This window comes from Ochotona princeps, chromosome 22 (genome assembly GCF_030435755.1).
Source record: "Ochotona princeps isolate mOchPri1 chromosome 22, mOchPri1.hap1, whole genome shotgun sequence".
NCBI lineage: Eukaryota > Metazoa > Chordata > Mammalia > Lagomorpha > Ochotonidae > Ochotona > Ochotona princeps.
In genome coordinates this window covers 13,148,240-13,170,728 of record NC_080853.1, presented here as the reverse complement: position 1 = coordinate 13,170,728, position 22,489 = coordinate 13,148,240, and the positions used below count along the sequence as shown (strand labels likewise).

The 22,489-nt window shown below is 51.3% G+C and overlaps 1 protein-coding gene and 1 long non-coding RNA gene across 4 annotated transcripts in view; one reads left to right on the top strand and one right to left on the bottom strand.

The window, feature by feature from the left end:
• Positions 1-121: 121 nt before the first annotated feature.
• LOC131482973 (uncharacterized) lies at positions 122-6,533 on the bottom strand. The gene is made up of 3 exons (XR_009247450.1): positions 6,281-6,533; positions 5,802-5,997; positions 122-236 (listed from the first exon to the last, which is right to left on the bottom strand). It is a non-coding gene; the product is annotated as an uncharacterized LOC131482973 (long non-coding RNA).
• Positions 6,534-6,878: 345 nt separating this feature from the next.
• The window catches only part of PLCG1 (phospholipase C gamma 1), a 32,421-nt gene continuing 16,810 nt past the window's right edge, over positions 6,879-22,489 (top strand). The window contains exons 1-2 of one of the 3 annotated variants that reach the window (XM_004585810.3): positions 6,879-7,003; positions 7,463-7,776. In XM_004585810.3, the coding sequence (XP_004585867.1) occupies positions 7,560-7,776 (217 nt within the window). In that variant the 5' untranslated portion in view covers positions 6,879-7,003; positions 7,463-7,559. Of the gene's footprint in view, positions 7,004-7,219; positions 7,777-15,661; positions 15,779-22,489 lie in introns of those variants that run through there. The other 2 variants (XM_058679221.1, XM_058679222.1) reach the window with 2 other exon arrangements.

Sequence of the window (22,489 nt, the reverse complement as noted above, 5' to 3'; positions counted from 1 at the left end):
TGCAACAAGATAAATCAGATTGGTACTTGAGAAGTACAGGGGACAAACCTTTGTCTACAACTAGAAATCAAGAACAGGAATTTTTGCCGGCAGACAGTCTTACTGATAGGTTGCAAATACTGTTCTCTGGTCTTCCAAGGACAGGGCATGGTATACTGGTCAGTACATCTGTGAAGGGCATCTTGGGAAGTGTCAGCAGGAGAGCAAAGTCAGAGAACAGGAGGCTGTCTTGATTCCTGGGGATAAGAAAAGAGGCAGGAAAGATTAGAAAAGAAAAAAGAGGCTGGAAAGAAAGGACTTGAAAGATTGAACCTGGAGCCAGGAGTAAAATCTCACTTCCAGCTGTGCCCGCAAGCACAGGCCATATGCGTGAGGTCTTTCCATGATGCCTTACTCCAGCAGTGGGGCAACAGGAGTGGCTGTCTGTTATTTGTACCAGACACGTGGTGCAGCCTTGGCTCCACTTCCTTCAGCTCTTGCGATTGGTCTGCAAGTCTTGTCTGCTGTCCTTGTCATAAGCTGCCAAATCCAGCTCAGGCCCCTGCCATATTTACAACTGAAAACAAACAAACAAATGGGGAAAAAAAAAAACCAAAACCACACAACCAGCCAACCCTCAACCCTTTGTAGCCACCAGCCCTTCCATCTCCTTCATTCCACAAACTAGCACCTGCCATGAGTCATCAACACCACCCAGTCATTCCCCACCCACATCAGCTAGCTTCTGTCCCAGCTGCCCCTAGTTCCCTCCCTCTCCTTTGACCACAATTACCAATGACTAAGTGACCAAAATCAATAAACAAATTCTTTCTGCATCTTTCTTTAAGCTATTTATGATACTAGACACTTTTTTTTTAAATTGAACTGTCGCTAAGTCATCTCTTACTAGGACCTTCCTTAGGTGCCATGGTTCTTGGCTTACCACCTGATTCTTCTCACACCTGAGGGTGATGACTCCTGTATCGTCAGCATTGAATTCTTGGAGCTCCAGATACGCTGCTAACCCAAAGGTACCTCAATCTCCAGATCCTGTTCCTCCAAGCTCTCTAAGCTATGCTGTCCCCCCAACCAGAAATCAGTAGTCATCATCCGTGTCATTCTCATTTCCACATCCGGTAGTTACCAACTGTGAAGTCACTCTAAATACCGCACTAAATACAGGAGAAAAGTTGACATCTTTTAGAACCTAAAAAATTCCCTGAAGTAATGAGACACTGAACTTGCTTTGAACTGAAAATCACTTTCAAGAAAACATTATCCTGAAATTACCTCACTGAAGCTAGTTTTGGATATTTATAAGTAGCCAATGATAAAATCAGTAAAAAAGGCAAAAACAAATATAGCACAAACTAATACATAATTACTCACATCCTAAGTATTATGAAAAATGAGCTTTAAAGATTACTAGTTAATTTATAATATGTGTACCTATCTTAGAAAAATGCAAGTGTTCATGAATAATGTGGTAGAACCAGGATTTGGATCAGTACAGGTAAGGCTACTGTGAGACTGTTCAAACAGTGGCCGGCAGTTTATCATTTTTGAAGCTACATAAAGTAATAAGGGATTGTGAAGACATAATATTTATGGAAGAAATGGGGGAGAAATCCTGTGTTAATGTTGTGCTAAGTTATTTTTGTTTAAATTATGTCTAATGACAGGTCATATACTCATTTGAAAAGAAAAAAAAAATTGGTGCTGGTGCTTTGGTAAGGGTGCCACTTGGGAGGCCTGCATTCCATATTGAAGTACCTGGATCGAAGCCTTGGCTTTGTTCCCAATGCCAGCTTCCTGCCAATGTCTTCCAAGTGATGGCTCAGAGCTCAGTCCCTGTCATTCAAGGGAAAGACTCAGATTGACCTGGGTCAGCTCTGGCTGTTGTGGGCATTTGGGGAGTGAATCAACAGGGGGAATATCTGCCTCTACCCTTCAAATAATAATTTTCTAGAAAGTATTCTCTTTGTAACAATGTTAAATCTCAAAAACATGCTAAAAGTAACATGCACACATACCTGACTATTTACATCAAACTCTTGGCAGAGCTAAATTTAGTGACAAAGTAAATTAGTGGCTGCTAGGATCTGGGGACAGACTGCTAGCAGAGGCATGATGAAAATGTTCTAAAGTCTGTGGAAGTTACAGGAAGGATTTGTCAAAGCTTATCAAACTTTACAACTTAAAATGGATGTTTTTATGTGCATTCCTCAAAGCAGATTTTTAAAGACAGTAAAGGTGATACGCTTTTAGAAATTAAATGACTTGGAAAGTGGCTCTCACGCTGGAAAAGCAAGGTTCATGTACAGAGCTGAATTTATTACTACAAGTGAGAGAAAAACATTTTTGGTACATAAATAACTGAAACTTCTGTGAAGGCATTTGAATCATGAATCCCTAAAAATGCTAAAATTTTTAAAATGTACCCCCTGCCCATCAGAACACCTCCAAATACATCATCATGAAAATAACAGCTCGCCCTATGTTTGGAGTGGTCATGTCCTCCAGCATAAATACTGTCACTTTTCTCCCCACAGCCACCAACAGATTTAGTGGAAGTGAGGTGTCCTTTCTTAGCGCTCCCTGAGCCCTCAGCCCATTAAACCATCCTGGGATGTAGGCATCTCTGTGCCTGCTACTGGAGGGCAGACTTGGCCTGATACCACTGTACTTAGTGCTCCAGAGGCCACATCAGCAAGTTTGCTGGAAGAAAGTGAGAAGAAAGCAGGGTGGTCCTTTCCTGGGTCATGATTGTCCAGGGTTTCCTCCTCTCTTCAGTGAAGCCTGCCCAGAGAGGAAGGAAGGAAGGATGTCTGTAGCCCAGCTGGGGACCCTCTGGGTCCATCAGCATGGAGGTAGCAAAGTCTCTGGTAGTGGCTGGGCCAGACTTGAAGTTTGCCTTAAGCAAGAGAAAACAGGACTCGTGAGGCACTGAGATATGTCAACTAAACTGCTAAGAAAATTTCTCAATGATTTCAGTCAGGTAAGCATCCAAGTGAGGAACTTCTTTGATAATTTAACCACAGGGTAAATTTTTATCTTAAGGAATTGGTTATCACAATAGAAAGTTAACTGCTCTGGCTACTAGGAAGCTCAGCCAGACTGGATCCTCCATCACCACAGCTATGTTAGCTTATGTAAACATCTTATAGTCCTTAAAATTTCATAGTCCATTGTTTCTGTAGAACAATTTTTTTGTTCTGTTTTTTTAGATTTTTATTGGAAAGGCAGATTTACAGATAGGAGAGAGAAAGATCTTCCATCTTCTGGTTCACTCCCCAAGTGCCTGCAATGGCTGATCAGGAGCCAGGAGCTTCTTCCAGGTCTCCCACTAGATGCAGGATCCCAAGGCTTTGGGCCATCCTTGGCTGTTTTGCCAGGCCACAAACAGGGAACTGGATGGGGAATGGAGCAGCTGGGACACAAGCCAATATCCATATGGGATCTGGTGTGTACAAGACAAGAATTTAGCCACTGAGCCATCACACTGGGCCCTTTGTTCTTTCTTTATAAGTGCTTTCAATGTTTCAGGGTCTGGACATATGTGGTGGGCAGAGTGGGGTGCTACCCAGACACCCCCACCCCTCCAGATAAGAGTGGTGACAAAAAACTTCAGGGCTCGGTGTTGTGGCACAATGGCTAAATCCTCACTTTGCACGTGCTGGGATCCCATCTGGGTGCCGATTCTTGTCCAAGCTGTTCCATTTCCTATCCAGCTCCCTGCTTATAGCCTGTGAAAGCAGTAGAGGATGGCCCAAAGCTTTGGGACCCTGCACCTGCACCACATGGGCGAGCCAGAGAAAGCTCAGCTCTGGCAGTTGTGGCCATTTGGGGAGTGAAACAGCAGATAGAAAATCTTTCTGTGTCTCCTCTCTGTAAATCTGCCTTCCCAATAAAAATAAATATTAAAAATAACTAACTGCCAGGCAATTGCTAGACAAGAGAACTCTGGGACGCTGGCTGAAACTGTCATCAGTCCTGTATTATATAATTTCTCCCTGTGCCTTCTCACCTTTCACAGTGCTAAGCCCATAGGCACAACGAAGTCTGCTTCCTAAAAACAAAACAAAACAAAAAAAGCCAAAAAACCTAACTTGCGACTCCTTTGAAGCAGAAAAGACATCAGGTAGGGATGTCTGGGGCAGCGAGAGGTTACACAACACCACGTGTTCGTTTATACACAGGCAGTGTAGCCCTAACTTGAGTGTCATATTGGGTTTGAATCTGTGCCACCTATTAGCTGTGTGACTTTGGGCATTTCTGTCTTTGGACCTCAGTTTTCCATCTGTGAAATGGGAATATTTGTCTACATGGTTGTAACTAATGGAGAAATGAAACTGGACAAAGGTTTGCAGCACTTACTAAGTGCTAAGACTTATTCTCAGTGGTTAGTAAAAATCAGTTGTGAGGCCAATCCCACATGGTCAGGACAAGAGGGCTAGAACTCCTTCCCAGGCTTCGGGCATAGGCATGATATAGGCCAGGGCATGTTGAAGCAAGAGTGTTAGCAGAAAGAGGTGCAAGCAAGGCGAGCCCTGATGATGTCACGGGCATGTGTCTTGTGTGGGTGCAAGGCTGTGCCTCTCAGACTACAGCTGCAGGCAATGGCAGTAACACCCACACACCCTGATACAGGCTGAGCTGGGGGAAGCCCACACCCGCCACACCCTGTGTGTGTCCTGCTTTTCCTGAACTGCCTTTGATGGGAGGAGGCACCTGAGGCCTGGGATGCTGGCCCAGAAGTCCCCGGAGGAAAGGGGCCCTAGTCAGACTAAAGGCCTGGCAACAAACTGAAAATCCAAGCTCGTGTTGGCAGGGATTTCTCTGAGGCACAAGTAAAAGCACGGAAGCTTGGGGCCACAAGTTGGGAAACTCCCCAGAAAACAGACTTGAAAGCTGTGTCACAGCCTGTAGGGCACAGCAGTTGGCACAGGAAGCTCAACAAGAGCTACAGCACCTACGTGCTTCCTGGAAACATGGACAAGACCAGACAGGCAGGGAGGGGCTCCAGTCAGCACCTGCCTACTTGGCTTCATCACCCCTCGCCCACATTCTCCACTGAAAAATCTAGCATTTACTGAACAACTTCTTAGCCCCCAAGCCTTTGTGAATGCCATTACCCCCACCTGGAAAGTAATTCTCTCCAACACCCTGTAACAACTCACCTGGTCTCGGCTGAGCCACAGGGATGTCTCCTTACTGTTCTCACACTGCTGAGAACTGGCACAGAGCAGCTCAGGCGCTGCAGAGAGGGCAGGAGCACAGTCAGCTTAAGCCAATGCAACCCACACTCCAACCACTCGTGTTATGCCAACTTTGCTCTGCCAGTAGCCATCTAGCTTCATGCCCACTGAATGCTGGCCACCAGGACTCATTTAAGCCTGTGAGGCAGCAAACAGCTGGATGGGTTCAAATCCCCATTTGTGAGTCATGTGGCTTCCAGGTAAGTTGGTAGAACCACTCAACTATCTCATCAGTAAGCTGGAGGTCAGCGTCCCTGATTACGGGATAATTGTGATGATCAGGTGCGAACATCCCAACATCCCTGGAAACCTTTGAGCACAGGACCAGGCTCCACTTCAAAGACCAGTCACTAGGTGGCAGTCCATCTCAGTTACCCACTTCCCCTTAAGTAACAAGGCTACTAGCAATGGCACGCTGAAGTCTGAGCTCCTTAGGGGCCACACTTGAGGGTCCACTTACCCCCACACGTTACCTCCCTAGCAAGCCCTAGGTACTGCACTGGTCACTGTCCACCTGGGTGGGTTGTCTGAGCACACGTTCTATACTCACCAACCCCCGCTCACCTGGATCCTCTTTGGGATGGGCTAGATGCTCTCTGGAGTTCTCATCTCTGAAATGCAGTAAGTGGTTCCCTGCCCAGCAGCAGCCAACCAAACGCCGTGGCTCAACGGGTGTCGGATATGCCGTGACCACAGGTGTCCTCAATTTTGACAGCACTCAGGAAGATGAACAAGGCCAATTATTCAAGACAGAGGCCTCCTGCTTGGAGATGGGAGACTGAAGGTGCAGTAAGGCAGCCGGGAGACGGGCAGGGGCCAGCTCAGACACAGCCTGCTGTGCCACCCAGTGGGTGAGGACTGTGGGTCACAGGTAGGCGATCCTGGTCTAACTTCCTTTAAAAGATTAAAGCATAAAGATCAGATGCAGGCCAGACCACTGAGGGTAGACAGGCCAGGTGGAAGGAGGTGCGGCCTGATGGCCTTGCAGGGCGAGTGGACAGGCCTCAGTGGACAGCCGCCCCACAAAGGAGAATCAAGGTTACCTGCCAGATTTTTGGCTCGTGCCATCTCGAGGATTTTGGTGCCACGTTCTGAAAGAACGAATGAGGGGTCGTGTGAGGAGACGGGTGAGACAGGCGTGTTAGGTGGTACCTGGTGCGGACAGTTGGATGTAAAGGCAGAGGGGGAAAGTCAAGTCGCCTTGGGCACTGGCCCAGGATCCAGTTCAGGGGAAGAGAAGCTTTGGTGGCCACAGAGCGGGGTCGGAGAGCACCTGCAGGGGGAGGTGGTCAGTGAGGCAGGGCCTAAGCCGGCCTCCGGGGGATCTGACCCTGCTCGTCCTGCTTGTCGGGGGGGGGGGGGTGGAATGGGCGCAAGACAGTGGGCAGCGCAGAAGCGAGGGACAGGGATATAGCTGCGGGGGGCCGCACGCAGCCCAGGCCTCCAGACAATGCAGGCGCGGCTCCAACGGGGCCTGCGCCGGGATGCTCACGTCTGCAAGGCTTCTCAGAGAAGGGACCTACGCAGGGGCGACGAAAGCGGGCTCCGTCTTCGCAAGAGGGGCCTGCGGGCCAGCCCTGCGCGGGCGGGGGACGGGGGGGGGGAGGCATAGATACGCTGTCCGTCAGATCCCGCTGGCCAATCCTCGGGAGGGCCCGCCCCCAGTCCTCCCCCGAGAGGGTGCGCCGAGGACCCGCCGCCGCCGCCGCCGCGGGTGTGAGGCGGCCCGGCCTGGCTCGGTTCCCTCCGCCGGGCAATTCGCCCAGGTAATGGGTTGGACTGCGCGGACCCGAGGGGCGCGGTGCACCCCTCCAGCGCCGAGCCGATGCGTTGGAGGCGCTCGGGGCGTGGAGGCTGCCGCCGGGCCTGTGCGGGACAGTGGGCGCGCGGTCGCCCGTGCGTGAGCGCCTGACTGACCGGCCGGTCGGCCGCGGGCCTGCAGCCTGTGGGCGGGGCCGGCGGAGGTCCCGCACCGTGCCGGGGGCGCGTGAGGAGGCTCTACGGGGCCGAGCGACGCGCGGATGGGCTGGCCGCGGGGCGTGCCACGGCGCCTCGCGCCCCCGCCTGCGGCCTGGCGGGGGGTCTCGGGGCGCAGGCGCGGTGGGCCGGGCGCGGGGGTCCTCCCCACGGGTGCGCGGGCGCCTTTGTTCCTGGCGCGCGGGCGGGGCGGGTCCTCGGGCCGTCCCGCCCCCGGTGCTGAGAGCCCGCCCCGTGTCCGCCCGCAGGAGCCACCGCCGGGTCCCGCTCGCCGGCCACCTCAGCCGCCGCCGCCGCCGCCTCCTGCTCTTGGTCTGCGCCGCCGTCGCCCCCAGCGTCGGAGCCATGGCGGGCGCCGGGTCCCCCTGCGCCAATGGCTGCGGTCCCGGCGCGCCCTCGGACGCCGAGGTGCTGCACCTCTGCCGCAGCCTCGAGGTGGGCACCGTCATGACTTTGTTCTACTCCAAGAAGTCGCAGCGGCCCGAGCGGAAGACCTTCCAGGTCAAGCTGGAGACGCGCCAGATCACGTGGAGCCGCGGCGCCGACAAGATCGAGGGGGCCAGTAAGTGCCGCCCCCGTCCCCGCTGAGTGCGCGAGGCTGGCGGGGCTCCCGCGGCCCGCCCCGGCCACTTGGGCAAACTTCGGGCTCTCCTTACCCCACGGGCCCGCCCCCGCCTCCGCTCGGGTGGTCACCGGGAGCGGGGGGCATCCGGATCCTCGGTCACCTGACGGGACACCCCCCCTCCCTTGGCTGCGAGGAGTGCTCCGGGCGCCGTGCCCTGAGGCCTAAAGATCCCGGCAGGCTGGATCCTGGCGTCTTGGGGGGAGGTGGAGAGCGAGGGGAGCCCGGGCAGCTGCGCCCACCCAACCCGCGAACCTGGGGCTGGACCCGAGGGTCACCGCCTGGCCGCTCTGTGCAGGACGCCCTGGGCTCCGAGGCCGGGCTCTGCCTTGCCAGGGGACCTTTGAATCCCCTGAGTAAAAAACTTAGGCAGATGTTGGGGGCCGGTTTGGGAGCTGGGCTGGGCCTGCTGCACTCCTTGGGGGAGGGAGAGGAAGGGGGTACTGTTTGGTTTAAAGAAGCCTGAGACAAGGCCGCGTTTTCTTGCTGCTGCTTTTGTCCCAAAGCTGCGTTTTTGGAGGCCTGAGTGGGTGGGAAGGCGCCCTAGGCCGGTGCAGGGGCTCCTTGCTCTCGGAGGCACCCGCCTCAAGTTGGGCTCCTGACAGGCCAGCGCCAGTGCCTGGGCGTCAGGTTCTCCTCTGCCCAGCGCCTAGCCCATTTGGGCTCCAGCCTTTTGTGTCCTGTGTCCGGTGGCTGCAGGGAGCTAGTTGAGGCTCCCCCGTTGGTTTCCTGCCTCAATGCCTTGGCTGCTTTGGCGCAGGTCTCTAGCGGGAGGAGGGAGTTGGGGGATTTTGAAAAACCCCAGACCTCTCAGAGCGTTAGCGCAGCACGTGCCCGAGCTGTGGCCGGATGGGCACTGGGCTCTGCCCCCTGATCTGGGGCCTCCGGTGTGAACAGATGATGGTTCCACAGCCCCAGTTGGTGGAGTTGTTTCCTGCAGGGACCCCACAGAGACTGATGTTAGAACCCAGGCCACGTGGAGGAGGGGGGTCAGGAAGTGACACTCCAGGAGAGGGTCCCTCAGATGTTCTCGAATCTGGTGAGCATGTGTGCAGATGAGCGAGGAGTTGGGGAGGAAGGAAGGTTTTGTGGTAAGGCAGTCATTCTCACTGCAAACTGCAGCTATGCTGCAGCTGCCATCCTAGTGCCCTGGCAGCCCCTGGGAGACCCTCCTGGTGACTGGAGCGATGCTGGATTCCGAAGTGGGGCAAGGACAGATGTCGGAGAGCCGAGGCAGCCCTGGGAACATCGTGCAGACATCACGCTGCTGGCCCAGCCTCCTGTGGAGCTCCCGGAGTTGGTGGCACTGACTGGAGGCTCCCAGATAGAAATCTCTTAGTAATAGGCAGCATTTTAAGCCACGCTCCTGCCCAGGAGGCAATAACTGTAGCGCAGTGCTTGAAGGCAAGTTTGAATTTGAAGCCTGTGTGTTCGCCTGTGATGCTTGACTAGTCTGTTTTTTCTGAACCTTGTTTAGCCCATCTGTAAAATGAGGGTGATAATGCAGCAACCATGTAGGGTTGCTCTGGGGATTAAATGAGGTAATTGGTGTGAAACAACAACACCTGACACATTGTAAATGTGTCTGATACATTGTAGCTGTTCACTAAATGACCTGTTGTTAATTGTAACAATAATAGACCAAGGCTGCTCGACCTTGAACTGGGAATGCTGAGGAAGGTGGAGTGTGAGTGGCTGTAGGAGAGGGTGAGGGTATACTGGAAGGGAGGAGGTTTGGGAAATGGTTTTTGTGTTGTTTCGGTTTTGGTCCCAGCCTGTCTCTCCACCTATCAGTCCGTCATGTTGAACAGCATCAGGGCTGCGGTGTTGCACATTTGACTCCTGGCTGTGCTCTTCTTGTTTGTGAGTTGGAGCCTGAACGGAAGGAAGAAATGTGGAGAGGCCATGATCCAATCTTGAAGTGTTTCGGGTCCTGAGGGAGGTGAAGGCAGATAGGGGACCCCTAGGGCAGGTCACCTGGAAGTATTCAGACTTAGTAATTTCCTTGGTTAGCTTGGGTTTGAGACACCTGGATGGAGGCAGAGGCTACTGAGGCATCCTGGTGCTTTGCTTTGTGAGCCCAGAGTGAAGGGGCCTGGGGCAGAAATGCTACTAGACACCTGTGTGGAGTTTAGACCCTGAAAATAGAACCTCCCTGTGGAGACCTGCCTTACTGCTGTCCAACGCAGGCCCACCTTGTTGGTGGGTTCTGATCCTTGCAGCCGCCTCCTGCACACTCTCGAGTTGCCTACCAGCTTAGTCTCCTGTCACCAGGCCTCTTGCCTGGGTGCCTGACTTTGCCTACTGACCCTGCAAAGGTACAGTGCAGTGCCTAAAGCCTGCCCAAGAGGTATTCTGCTATGCTCAAGGTGTCCACAGGCCTACAGGAGCGACTGTGATTTCCTAAAAGTGCAGTGTGATCTTGGGTAAGGCCTGGTTGTGTTCGTTGTGACCTCTGTCGCTACCACGTGAAATGAATGGGGTGTTTGGCTCAAAGAGGAAAGGAGGTGGGAAGTGCTTGGGTGCTGTCTGATTGTCTTGGTGGTATGACAGGAACCAGATTGGTGTTCAGCTTTTTATGTTGCAGATACTGACATAAATATATAAAAAGCAATTAGAGACTTCCTGCTGAGTGCTATAAGAGCTTTTCATCCTATTTTATTGGCTAATGCGCACAAAGGCCTTGAAGGGGTGGGTGGTGGTCAGGAGTACCACTCCAGCTTATAAATGATGATGAAATGAAAGTCTGTACAGGGCTGGTCTGCAAGCGTGTGGGGACCCTGGGATGCCCCCCAGTCCCTCTGTGAAGAGAAGCCCTGACATTCTGTGACATTACTGGGAAGGACCTCTTTGGCATCCCAGGACCACCTCGTCCTGTCTAAGCCTTGGCTCCACACTTTTTCATTTAATTCTCTTCCAGGGTACGATAGTTCAGCCTGTATTTGGTGACGTTGTATGGTCAAGGGTCACTGTGGCCATTTGTCCACAGGGGGAGACAATATGACCATGCTCTAAATGCTGGCTGAGCACACCTCTGTTGGCTTGTCAGTAGGAAGCTTCTTAATGCCAGGGCATCTGAAAGATGGGAAGATCCTTGACTCCAAAGAAACTGAAACACAATGACAGTTCTGAGTGATGGTTTGATGATGGGCAGGTAGCCAACTCGACAAAGAGGTGGCGGCAGCACTGGGACAAGCTGCCTGGAGCTCGACGCCTGCGGCTGTGTGGTTGGGTTGTTCTGAGGAGTAGACCAGGAAGCCCATGGCACAGGCTGGCCCAGGCAGGTGCCCTCGAGGCTTTCTTGTCCGGGCTGGTTGGTCCTGGTGGGAGAGGGTCAGGAGCACGTGTCCGGGTCTCCAGAGCCAGCCATCCCTCCTGTGTGTTTCCTGTTGACTGTAGTTTTTCCAGGGAAGTCGGGCCTCTCGGTGCTTCCTCAGCACCCTATACTTGCCCCAATGTGGGAGTTTCCAGACCAGCTGTGTCAGGTCCCCTGTCCAGCTGGGGCTGTTTCCTGTGGACCTCGGCGAAGGGTCTGCTTCAATAGATAATTGAGAGAAGCCGAACCTGCCCAGCTCCAGGACTCGTGTGTGTGTGTGTGTGTGTGTGTACACACACAGATGCACAGACTTTGAATCAGAGCTTAGAGATCTTGGTCACTGATTTTGCTTTAATTTTATTCATTTTGAAATGAAGAGTAATTTAGTCAATGAGTTTTATTTTTTTATTATTATTTTTTTAATGCTTCTCTGCCCAGTACTAGGAAGTGAAGGTTGAAAAGATGAATGAGACATGGTTTGTACTGCAAGGAAATCTTGGATAAGACAGACTTGGAAGTGTGTAACATGGGTGCCTTAATAAGTTCTATATATTAAAAAAAAAAAGTTTAAAAAAAATTTTTAAAAAAACTAAGTTCTATACAACGAGCTCTGTGAATGCCAAGGAGATCCACGCAAAGGATCTTACAGAAGAGAAGTCCTTTGGGCCGGGCCTCCAGGAGTCGAGGGGGTTGCCGGTACCGTGGCTGAGGGACTGGGCACATGTTTGGCATGGTGGAGATGAGGCCAGTCCTGCTTGGGGGTTAGGGTAGGAAATGCTGCTGTGCGTTGCCCAGTGTGCTTCGTGGGCCACACCCATCTTGTAGGCCAGGGGAGCCAGCAGTGCCGATGTAGGACCAGACCTCCTCCCTGAGATGGGGCCAATGCAGTGGTGGTCAACGGGAGACACTCAGGTTTTTAGTACTTTGGCTCTGAACTTGGACGGTTGGGGTCATAATCCTGTCGTGCAGCTTGCTTGTTGTGTGACCTTGAGTGTGTCACTACCTCTTTGGTGTCCTCATCTGTAAGAGGGAGACAATAATAAATAGGGCTGACATACTTTGTAATGTTTTTGTGAAGATTTGACGAGAATCTGGAGAGTGCTTAGCAAGGAATTGGGCACAGCATATCTGGGAGCTCTGACTGCAGGGAGACGGGGAGACCTGGTAAGGAGGAACTAGGATGGATCTGTTGTGTTGAGGGCTGATGCCTCACCATCAGGCTTTCTGAGGGCAGGCAAGGAGCCCTGCCCATCGCCCCATGCCCTCTTGCAGCCCTGGGCAGGGCCTCTCTTGAGGCTTTTACCTGGTGACAGGGTCATGGCTGGAAGCAGCTGCATTACCCTGCGGGGTGAAAATGTCACATCAGCATCATCCCGAGGGTCCACCCCAGAGAAGTGCCATCTTCCGGGGAGACTGTGATGGGGCTGCCTCTGCCACCGCTGTCACAGAGAAGTGCCATCTTCCAGGGAGACTGTGACGGGGCTGCCTCTGCCACCGCTGTCTGTCAGCCACTGCTAACTCCATCTTCTCTCTCTGGGAGACGTGGCTTCCTAGAGACCACAGACCTGAAGTCAGAGGAAGTGAGACCTGAGGTCGCAAGGCCTGGGGCATTGGTACTAAGACACTGCTTTGTTCTCCCCCAACCCCGTTCTGCATTTCCTCCCACCAAACTGGAAAAATCAGTGGCAGGTTTTGAGAGGAGTTGTAGGAGAACTGGGTGTGAGATAGGAGCTGGGGAGTCTTCTGGTGCTGCTTGGGGCCAAGCTGTTCAGAGCCATGTGGTACCCTGCTTCCCTGGGGACTCTCTCAGCATCGTGGTAATGGGCGGCAGAGCCAAGGTCCCAGAGTGGCCATGGCAGCTACCGTTCACTGAATGGTACCCATCAGATGGAAACTGAGTTGTAGGGACTGGAGGTTTGTCCTTAGAGCTATTCAGACTTGGGTTTGAGTCTCAGCTCTTCCTGTAACTTAAGGCATGTTGCTTGAATTTATCTGAAACTGATCTTCAGCTGTTAAAAATAAATTCTTCTTCACAGAATTATATATTAGTAATGAAATGAAATGAGATTGTGGAAACTTGAATTAAAAAATAAGTTTATTTTGGATGCAAAAATTTCAGTTCCATGCCTGGTTTTCCATAGTCTGTTTCCTGCTTGTTTTTTTTTTTTTTTTCCTTCCTTGAAGTCTGTAGACAGAGGAATGGGGCATCAAAAAATTTTTTTAAGTAAAGCATTGGGAGTTACTGGAATATTTCCTCATCTATTACATTGCTGAGTTTCACAGCAGTCCCGGAAGCCCAGAGAGGGTAGGAATTATTATCAGCCCTCCCCCTGCCCTGCTTTTCCTCACCTCCCCCAGAGGACACCAGAGGCCCCAAGGATGGCTCACAGAGTAAACTGATGGCCGAGACTAGTTTCTGAGTCCTACTACAGGCCGTGATCCTATAGTAATTAGTACTCTGTGTTGTGGTTCCTGCTACAGTATTCAATTTATTCTACCACTGTGGATAGAAGGTGGACCATTCTGTAGAACCAAAAGCATTTCAGTTTTGTTTCAGCAGAGACACTGTGACATTTGATCTCTGTTGTGCCTTGCAGCTACATGTTTGAGTAGCACTGACTTTCCTCCCTGAACTAGCTGGACACATTGCCTCCATTTTAGAGCCTGTCTGCCCTGATCCTTGCCACACCCCACCGTGGACATGCTTGGCTTTCCCAGATCCTTTCCACATAAGGTACAGCTGACTGATGGAGGGTGGGGTGGTCAGAGAAGCTGTCTCCTCTTGGTATGCTCTTACCAGTACTTGGTGACAGTTCTGTTAACCCTCTGCAGGAGATTTTTGGGAAACTGGGACTCTGTGCCCCGAATGCTGCAAGCTGAGCTCTTCCAGGATCCCTCATGATAGACTCACGCACGCTTCCTTTCTAGTGCTCCCAGATTCATGATGGGCTCAGATGGTGTGTCAGGCGCACTAAGATGGACAGGGTTGCTGAAGCTTCTGGCTTACTCAGGCTGGTGGGAAATCTTCAGCCTGGTTCACTTTCCATCTCACCAAAAGCCACTCTTTTCCTTAAAAACAACAAAACCAGGGTTGGGTGGTGTAGTTGGGATGTGGGTACCTGCATCTCTCACTGAGTGATGGATTCAAGTACTGGCTCTATTTCTGTTTCAGCTTTTGGGAGGCAGCAAGTAATGTTTGGGTCTCTGTCACCTACGTTGGAGACCTGGATTGGGTTCTTGGCTCCCAACTGTGGCCTGGTTCAGGCCTAACCAGTTGTGGGCATTTGGGAGAACAAACCAGTAGATAAGTGCACTCTGTCTCTCTCAAAAGTGAAAACAAAACCCAAAAAAACAAACCAGCTTCCTAGGGCCTAGTGGCTCACCGAAACAAGTGAGATGCCTCCCTGGCATTAGACTCTGGCATTTGCTAGTAGCTGTGCCAACCACTGTGTCATCTAATAATGAAAAAAAAAACAGTAACTGCATGTGGCAAGGGCCACGAAGGAAACTAGCAAGAGACCTTATCGTCAGGAGAGGAGGGAGTATGAACACCTGCCCCTAGACAGCAAAGGTCCATGGCCCCCGTGTGCATCTTGTGCCACACCACTGTTCCTGCCCAGTGCCCACAGTGGCTCTGCGCAGGGCCCAGATAAGCTGTGCAGCTTGGGCTGCAGAGGGGAGATTGGGAGATTACTTTCTGTGAAAGGGGGATGGGTGTGGCAGGAGTGAGTGCTGTTGTGACGGAATGGGTGCAGCCCTGGCTTGGTTGTCATTTCCCTGCCTCAGCCCTAAATCCGTGCCCTGGTTTGAGCTGGCCCTGAGCCTTTTCTGTCGTGGCTGTAATATCCTGCCATGACCCTCTGGAGAACGTCTCTGCCTCTCCTCACGCCTTCTCCCCAGAGTGCTGTTTCTGGCTATGCTGGAGCCTCCAGATCGAGTCGGAAGTCCAGATGCACAGAGGCCTCCCAAGAGTAAGAGCAGAGAGAGAAGGCAGTGACTACTCCCGCTGGGGGAAGAAGCAGTGGGGACAGTGGAGTTGGTGGCTTTGGTGGGGAGGAGCTCAGAGGGACTCATCTACTTGCATTCTAGTTTAGCTTGAATGTTCTCTCACCCTCCCCTCGCAAGACTAGTCTTTTGAGGTGGTGCTTGGCTTGCTTTTAGAGGCTGTAATGGCTCTGTGCCAGAGACAAGTACTAACTCTCCCCACTCCTCACCTCCTAGGAGCCACGCCCATCCTGGAGGAAACGGGGAGGGGCTCCTTTTTATAGCGCACATGTAGGCTTTGTGTATGGGCTCTGCTGCTTCCTTCCGGCCCTGGCCCTTCCCGGTATTGGCTGGTGGCCCTGGCTTCAGCAATACTCAGGATGCAGAGTAAATGGGGTGGGGCCTTCTTTACAGAAGGTCGGCACAAAGGAGGACGGAATTAGGAAGCCAGAAAAGGAGGTGACCCAATCTTTCATCCTGGGAAGTTTGCACTCTGGAATATGGAAGTGTGTGCACTTGCACACACATACACACCAAAAACATGAAAACCCAGGACTGGCAGGAGACAGAGGTGCCCAAAGTGCTGCAGGCTAAACCTGAGGGGCCTGAGAAGGGAGAGCACAGTGGGCCCTGCAGAAGCAGGTAAAGGGGTGAGCGGGCCTTAGATCTGATGACTGTGGTTGGGCAATTAGAGTGTCTGTGTATTGGGAGTTGAAGAACTTGCCAGAGGTGGCAGTAACAGCAGCCGGAGAGGAGAAGGGCTTTGGGCCCATGGGACACCCTTCTCCCGTCTTTCTCACCATGTTACCCCTTATCTTTCTGACACTCCGTCCCAGGTCCCTGTTATTTCCTTGTGGGAGGGAGACCTTGTCTTTTTCTTCTTTTTTCCCTAACCCATTCCATTTCCTCTGCCTTGAGGGAAGGCTCTGCAGGGACAGTGTAGCAAGAGTCCTGGCTTGTTGGAGCCTCGCTAGCTAGTGAGAACAAGGCTGGGCACCATCAGCTACATCATATTTTTCTCTCTCCACATACTTAACTATGTTCCTATGAGACACGGTGCATCCAAGATGACAGACATGGTTCATGCCTTCAGGTGGTTTGCCCTCTAGTGAACAAGATGGCCTTAAAAATCCCTGTGCAAATGACCATTGTGATGAATGGGGTGAAGCAGCAGTGCAGGCGGGATGCGGCCTGGAATCTGTCCCACTCTGCCCTCTGTCTCTTGGCTGTACTTGGCTACTTCCAGCAGGACCCAAAGCAGTCCAGGGGACAGGCCTAGGACACAGCCTTGGCTTTGAGATAATGGCTTTGGCACTTAATCCATTGCCTTAAAAAAAAAAGCTTTCATTTATTTGAAAGAACTACAGAGATGTCTTCCATTCACTGGTTCACTCTCCAAATGGCTGCAACATCTTGGGACTGTGCCATGCTGAAGCCAGGCACCAGGAGCTTCTTTCAGGTCTTCATGTGGGTGCAAGAGCCCAAACACTTGGGCCATCTTAGCTGCTTTCCTAGGCGTGTTAGTAGGGAGCTAGATTGGAAGTGGAGCAGCTAGAACTCAAACCGGCACCTCTATGGGATCCCAGTGCTGCTATGCCACAGCACTGACTTCTCCACTGTCATTTTGAGTGCATTAATTATCCAGCCTGTGCTCACTTTTGTCCCTTGGGAAATGGGACTGCTACTACCTAGTTCGTGGTGTAAGGATGACATGAGGCAGTCTTGTCAGGAGCTGTGCCTGAGCAAAGTGCACATGTAAGAAATGAGTGGCAGGATGCCAGATGCCCTCCCTTGCCAGCCAGCAGTTCACTGCTTCATCGTCTGTTTATCTCAACTTCTCGCAGTATTTGTCCACGGACTTCCATTTTACGGAATCTGTCTAGCAGGATGTGCATGTCTGATTCTTTCCACCACATTCAAGCTCCATGACATATTTGTATTCCAATTTGTAGCTTAGCAGAATGCCTTCATAGAGGTCCCTAATAAACATGGTTAATTGTGAATGGTAAAGACATCAGGACCTTTTTGGTAATTGGATTTGGGAAAGTAGTAATGGCAAAACAGGAAACGGTAAGGATGATTTAGAAATTCATGGTTTATTCATCTTTTTGAATAGAGATTCTGTTAGCTAACCTAAGAGGCATTGCAGGAAGCAATGATGAGAGAAGACAGTGTTTGATTTTGAAGTGTTTTGAATGATGAATAGATATGAACAGCAAGTACCCAGTTGATTTAAGGGTTCTGAAGCTTAGTGGCTAGGATTAGGCTAGAAATGTGTGTTTGCTACTTTCCAGTGAGCTTTTCCAGAGGCCATTAAAGCTGTGGGCATGGCTGTCATTGATTAGGCAGAAGGCCGGGCACCAGAGAGGACACCTTGGCCTGAGTCTTGTCTAAGGGACTTACTTAATGGGGCCTAGATCCATAGCAGATAAAGAGGCAGGGAAGCCAGCCAAGGTTGTCAGGGGAGAAGGGGGGGCAGAGCTGCATGTGAGAGGGAGACATGATCAGGAACGAGGGTCGTAAAAGTGACTTCTGTCCAGAGCTCTGGTTCTAAAAGGGACCCAAATATCCTACAGGGGGCATCTTTGATGGGCCTTTTGAAATTTAGACAGTCCTGGGGGACCCAGCCCCGGGTGCTCCAGTGTCTCCTATAGCCATGTGACCTGGAGGCTGACCCACTGGGAGTCTTCTTGGCTTGGGCAGCAAAGTTGGGGAAAGGCACCTTTCTCGACTGCAGCTTCCTTAATATGTCAACCATGATGCTGTAACATGTTCTTTTCTTGGTGCGTCAGACTCTCATGTTGGCCTCCATGACCCCTTTGTGCAGCGTGTGCAGATTAGCACTGAGCCCGGACTTTGGCAGAGCTTGTGAGGCTTCCCCTCTACACTCTCAGCACCACAGACCACCTCCCCACGGCCCCCTCTATTTGCTGACCTCACAGTTATCTGCTTCCCCATATGTTTCCCCAGGACCCAGCCCGGGGCCAGGCATGCAGTAGATAGAAGCCTAATAAATGATCAGATGATAGAATGAGAGAATAAAACTAACAGGTGACTGCTGGGCTCTCTTCCAGCTTTGAGTTCTCTGGGTGGGGCCTCCTCTTCCTTCCTTCCTTTGGGGCCTTGCCATGTTCCTACAGGTCCTAGCAAGAGGACATCTGCCTGTCTGGATGGTGGGAAGGCTTGCTCACTGTGGCTGCTCCACGTTTTCTCTTGCATGCCCAGTATCAGGGGTGACAGCTGTTGTGGGACCCTGCAGAGGGCACCATTACAAGCCCATTTAGACCCCCTGTTTGCTCATTGTTCCAAAGAGAAGATTTGTCTAGAATTTATCATGTAGGTGATTTGTGTATTGTCCAAGATCTTGTACAGCTGGGACCTGAAGTGACTTGTTTGTGGCAGTACAAGGTCCTGTGTAGGGGGATCCCATGGAATTCCATCCTGCTGTCTAAATGGACTCCCCCTGTTGACCATGATGGGAGAGGTCCAGGTGACAGGTCAGGTCCAGCTGCTCGTGGCCAGATGTTTTGGGGAGCAGACTCTGAGCTCTTCTCTTGTGGGTTAACTTGGACTCCTGGTGTAACCTGGGTTCCCTCTGTGCGATCCTGTCTCCTGCTGCTGGTCTGGTGTGAAGACTGCTGCCATGCAGAAATGGGAAAGAAGGAGTATAAGCCACAGATTGCTTTCCATTGGCCATGAGGCCTTGCAAATTGCTGAAGTTAGGTTCTTGTCTGTAGGAACTGGGATGTGGGCAGAGAAACCTCCCATTAGGTTCTTGATTGTGTTTCTGTTGGGAGACAGAAAGGAAAATGTTCTGTCTTCAAGCTGGAGGGAGGCATGGGAGAGAGAGGTCCTTTCGTTCTTGCTAGAGGCGCAGTGCGCAGGAAGCCTTGGAACCTGTGGCTGTCCCTTGACCTGGCCATGACTACATCAGGTTCCTTTCCCGCTTGTGTCCAGGTCCTTTGTCTTCTCTTTGGTCCCTCCATCCTTTGCTTTCAGAGCTATGAAAGCCCTATCAACTGCATATTCCTGACTGGTGCAGAGTGCCATGTATGTCTGGTTCCCTGTGAAGGGCGACCTGCAGTGCCTTGCCTGCCTTTCCTGCCCCCCGACAGGGACTTATAAAGGAAAGTGGGGAAAGAGTAGCAGAGATATGGGGCCGAGAATGGTCCAGGAAAGTGCCAGTTAGCTGTTGCTTCCTCTTGGAATTGCCCATGTCCATCTCAGCTCCCCTCATCCTCCCCCATGCCCTAGCTCCATAGTTGCCTTTGCCTGGGAAGTGGCACATTAGGAAGGAAGGCCCATTGGTCTGAGGGTGATGGATCAAAGGTCTTTTTGCCTCCAAATCTTAACCCAGGAAGGTGTGGGTGCTTAGGAAGCCCTGCTTCTCTTATAGTTCTGTGTTGGGTTTTTTGTTTGTTTTTTTTCTCCCAAGGTCTTATTAGCATTTCATGGTTCCCAATGGTTACAGAAACCTTTTTGTGGGAACTTGCTAGTGCTTTCCTCAGGGGTTACATTCTCCTCCAAATATGATCCTTTTTCTGTCCTCATAGTCAGCCCATCAACAACTGCATTTGTGTCTTTGTGGTGGTTACTCAGCTTTTGTGGCCCTACTGCACCACCTCTTCCAGGAAGTCATCCCTGATAACATCTTTGAACATCTGTAGCCTTTTGTGCCTTCTTAGAGAATTAGCTCTAAGTGCTCTGTGAACACTGTTTTGTTTGTTTTTAAACATTTATTTATTCATTTGAAAAAGCAGAGGGATTAATGGTGTGTGTCTGTGTGATCTTGCATTTGCTGGTTCATTCCCCTAATCTGTAGCAGCCAGATCTGCTAGAACAGGCCCAAGCCAGGTGCTAGGAACTCCACCCTGGTCCCCCACATGGGTGGCCAGGGTCCAAGTACTCAATACTCTTCTTCTACCTTCCCAAGTGCTTTAGCGAGAAGTAAGTTTGAAAACAGAGTAGCTGGGACTCAACCAGCATTCTGATAAGGATGCTGGGGTCATAATCTATGACATAGCCTACAGCCTTTTAAACCTTTTAAGTCCTCTCTGGTTCCTGTGTTTGTGTTTGATTGACAGAGACAGAGAGAAGAGTCAAATTTGGTGTCTTCACTGAGGGAGCTGATGGGTCAGTGGCTTAGACACTGGAGGTACCAGCAGGTGTGACATGCTGATGGACAAGAGGGAGTGACAGTGAGCCACTGGACTCGACCAGGTGGGGCCTAAGTGAGAGTGGCAGGTCCTCTAGGAGACGTGGGCCCTCGAGCCTTTTCTTTCAGAGCTATGAAGGCCCTGTAGAACTGTGTAGTCCTGACAGGTGCAGAACCCCTTATGTGTCTGGGTGCCCATGAAAGGAGACCTGCAATACAGTGCCTGCCAACGCTGCCCACCCGCTGGACTTGGACCTTTGTGAGGGCTGGGCTTCCCCTGCCTTCCTGCAGCACCAGTGGGCTGAGGAGGTCTGGGTCCACAGCCCATAGCCCACAGTAAAAACCCCTAGGAAGGAAAGGATCTGGTCAGATAATATTCACTTACCTCTTTCAAGCTCTTTGGAACTTAAAAGATTTTTCATATTTATCATGGGTTGTAATTTTTAAAAATTACAACAATTCTTTTATAAATGCATTTTTAAGTGGATAGCTTTTACTATAACTGACAGCAATCAACCATTGCACTTTATGAAGGGAAAGCCCTCTCATAAAACCTTTCGGAGAAGGTGTAATTCAGTCCAGAAACGTGTGGAATGTGTCATTTCCTTCTGTTTTTATTGTGGTTTTCATGGCCATCTTATTTTGGAGACACACTGTTGCATATGTCATCTTGGTCCTTTCTGATAAAATCGCTTTTGTGTCTCATTCTTGTCTGGCATCTCACTGTAGCCCAACAAAGGAGTGGGGAAAATAGCGAGCCCATTTTGCAGATGAAGAAAATGAGATTCTGAGATGGGGCTGTGCTTCTTGCCCACCTGCTAAGACCTTTGCCCATGTACTTCACACCCTTCTTAGCTGTTGGGTGATTGATGGGCCAGTAAACTTGGGGGACCTAACCCTGACCCTGACCGTAACCTATTGGGCTATTGGGTAAGGAGCTTTGTTGAGGGCGGGGATACAGTTTACATAATTTCCCACCAAGAAGATACTTAGATCTGATTTAGGGCCTTAGATTTGATGGCTGGGTTCCCCTACTTCTTTCAAGCACTCTTGTAATTCGGCCTCCTGGGATGGGATTATTGGCTATCAGACTACTCTGAGGAGCCCTGAAGAGGGTTAGCATCCACTGTTGCTATCCTCTTTGTCTTTGCTAGGATTCTTGCTGTCCTGGAACCTGTTTGGGCTTCGGGAATACTGTTCCTTTTCACATCCTTACCGTGGTTGAATGAGGTAGTTGTCTGGCCTGCACTGGACAGCAGGAGAGCTGACGGCAGTCCTGCAGCTTGGCCTGATGGGCTAGGGAGCAGAAGGAAGCCCTGCCCTCAGAAGAGCTAGATACATAGATATTTCCTCAGTGGGCATTATCTCCTTTCCCCAGCTTTAGACGGACTGCTGCCATTCAGTTGACCCGCTGACAGCACTGCCTGCTGTCCTGGGAGTGGGGAGCTGCTCTTCAGATGAGACAGGTTCTCAGCCAGCCCTGAGAACTGCCTGGCTTCGCAGCTCCCAAAGTGCTTGGGATGCATTTCTGTGGGGGCGGGAAGTAGCACAGGATGTGGCTTTCGAGAATCTAGTAAGAGTAGCTCAACCTTTGCCAGATCCTCGTTGGCTTAACGGGGTTGGAGGACAACAGGACTAGGCCCATGCCTCCCTACAGGAGGAAGTACAAGGGACCAGATCTGGCAGGTGTGTGAGCTTGGGACCATCGAGTGGTTGGCCTCAAGCTCTGCTGTGCCTATCTGGTTCCTCCTTAGGCAGGTCTCAGTGGAAATGCGCACAGCGCGGGCTGAAAGTTCAGCCTGGGACTATGGCTGGCTTGTGCAGATGTGCTTAGCAGTTGACCCTGGACTGGCTGTCCAGCTGCCTGCCAAGTGGCACCCACATCACTGGATTACTTCTAATGCCTGGCAGGCAGCTGAGAGGAAGGGCTCCTGCTCTGGGCCACACAGGCCCTGGCTTGTATGCGTTGCTGCGTATGTGTGCGCACGCACACGCCTTCATGAAAAGGTGTAGGAGGGGGTAACAGTAGCCTGCACCGGAAGCATGCTGGTTTCTGTTGCAAAGGACAGAGTTTGTGATTCTGCAGTTTTTGATCTGGGCATTTCCCTTGATGGAAGCTCTTCCTTCCACTCCTGGAACTGTGTTCTTGGGCTGGTCTCTATGACCCAATTTGCCCCCCTTCTTTCTACCACAGCATA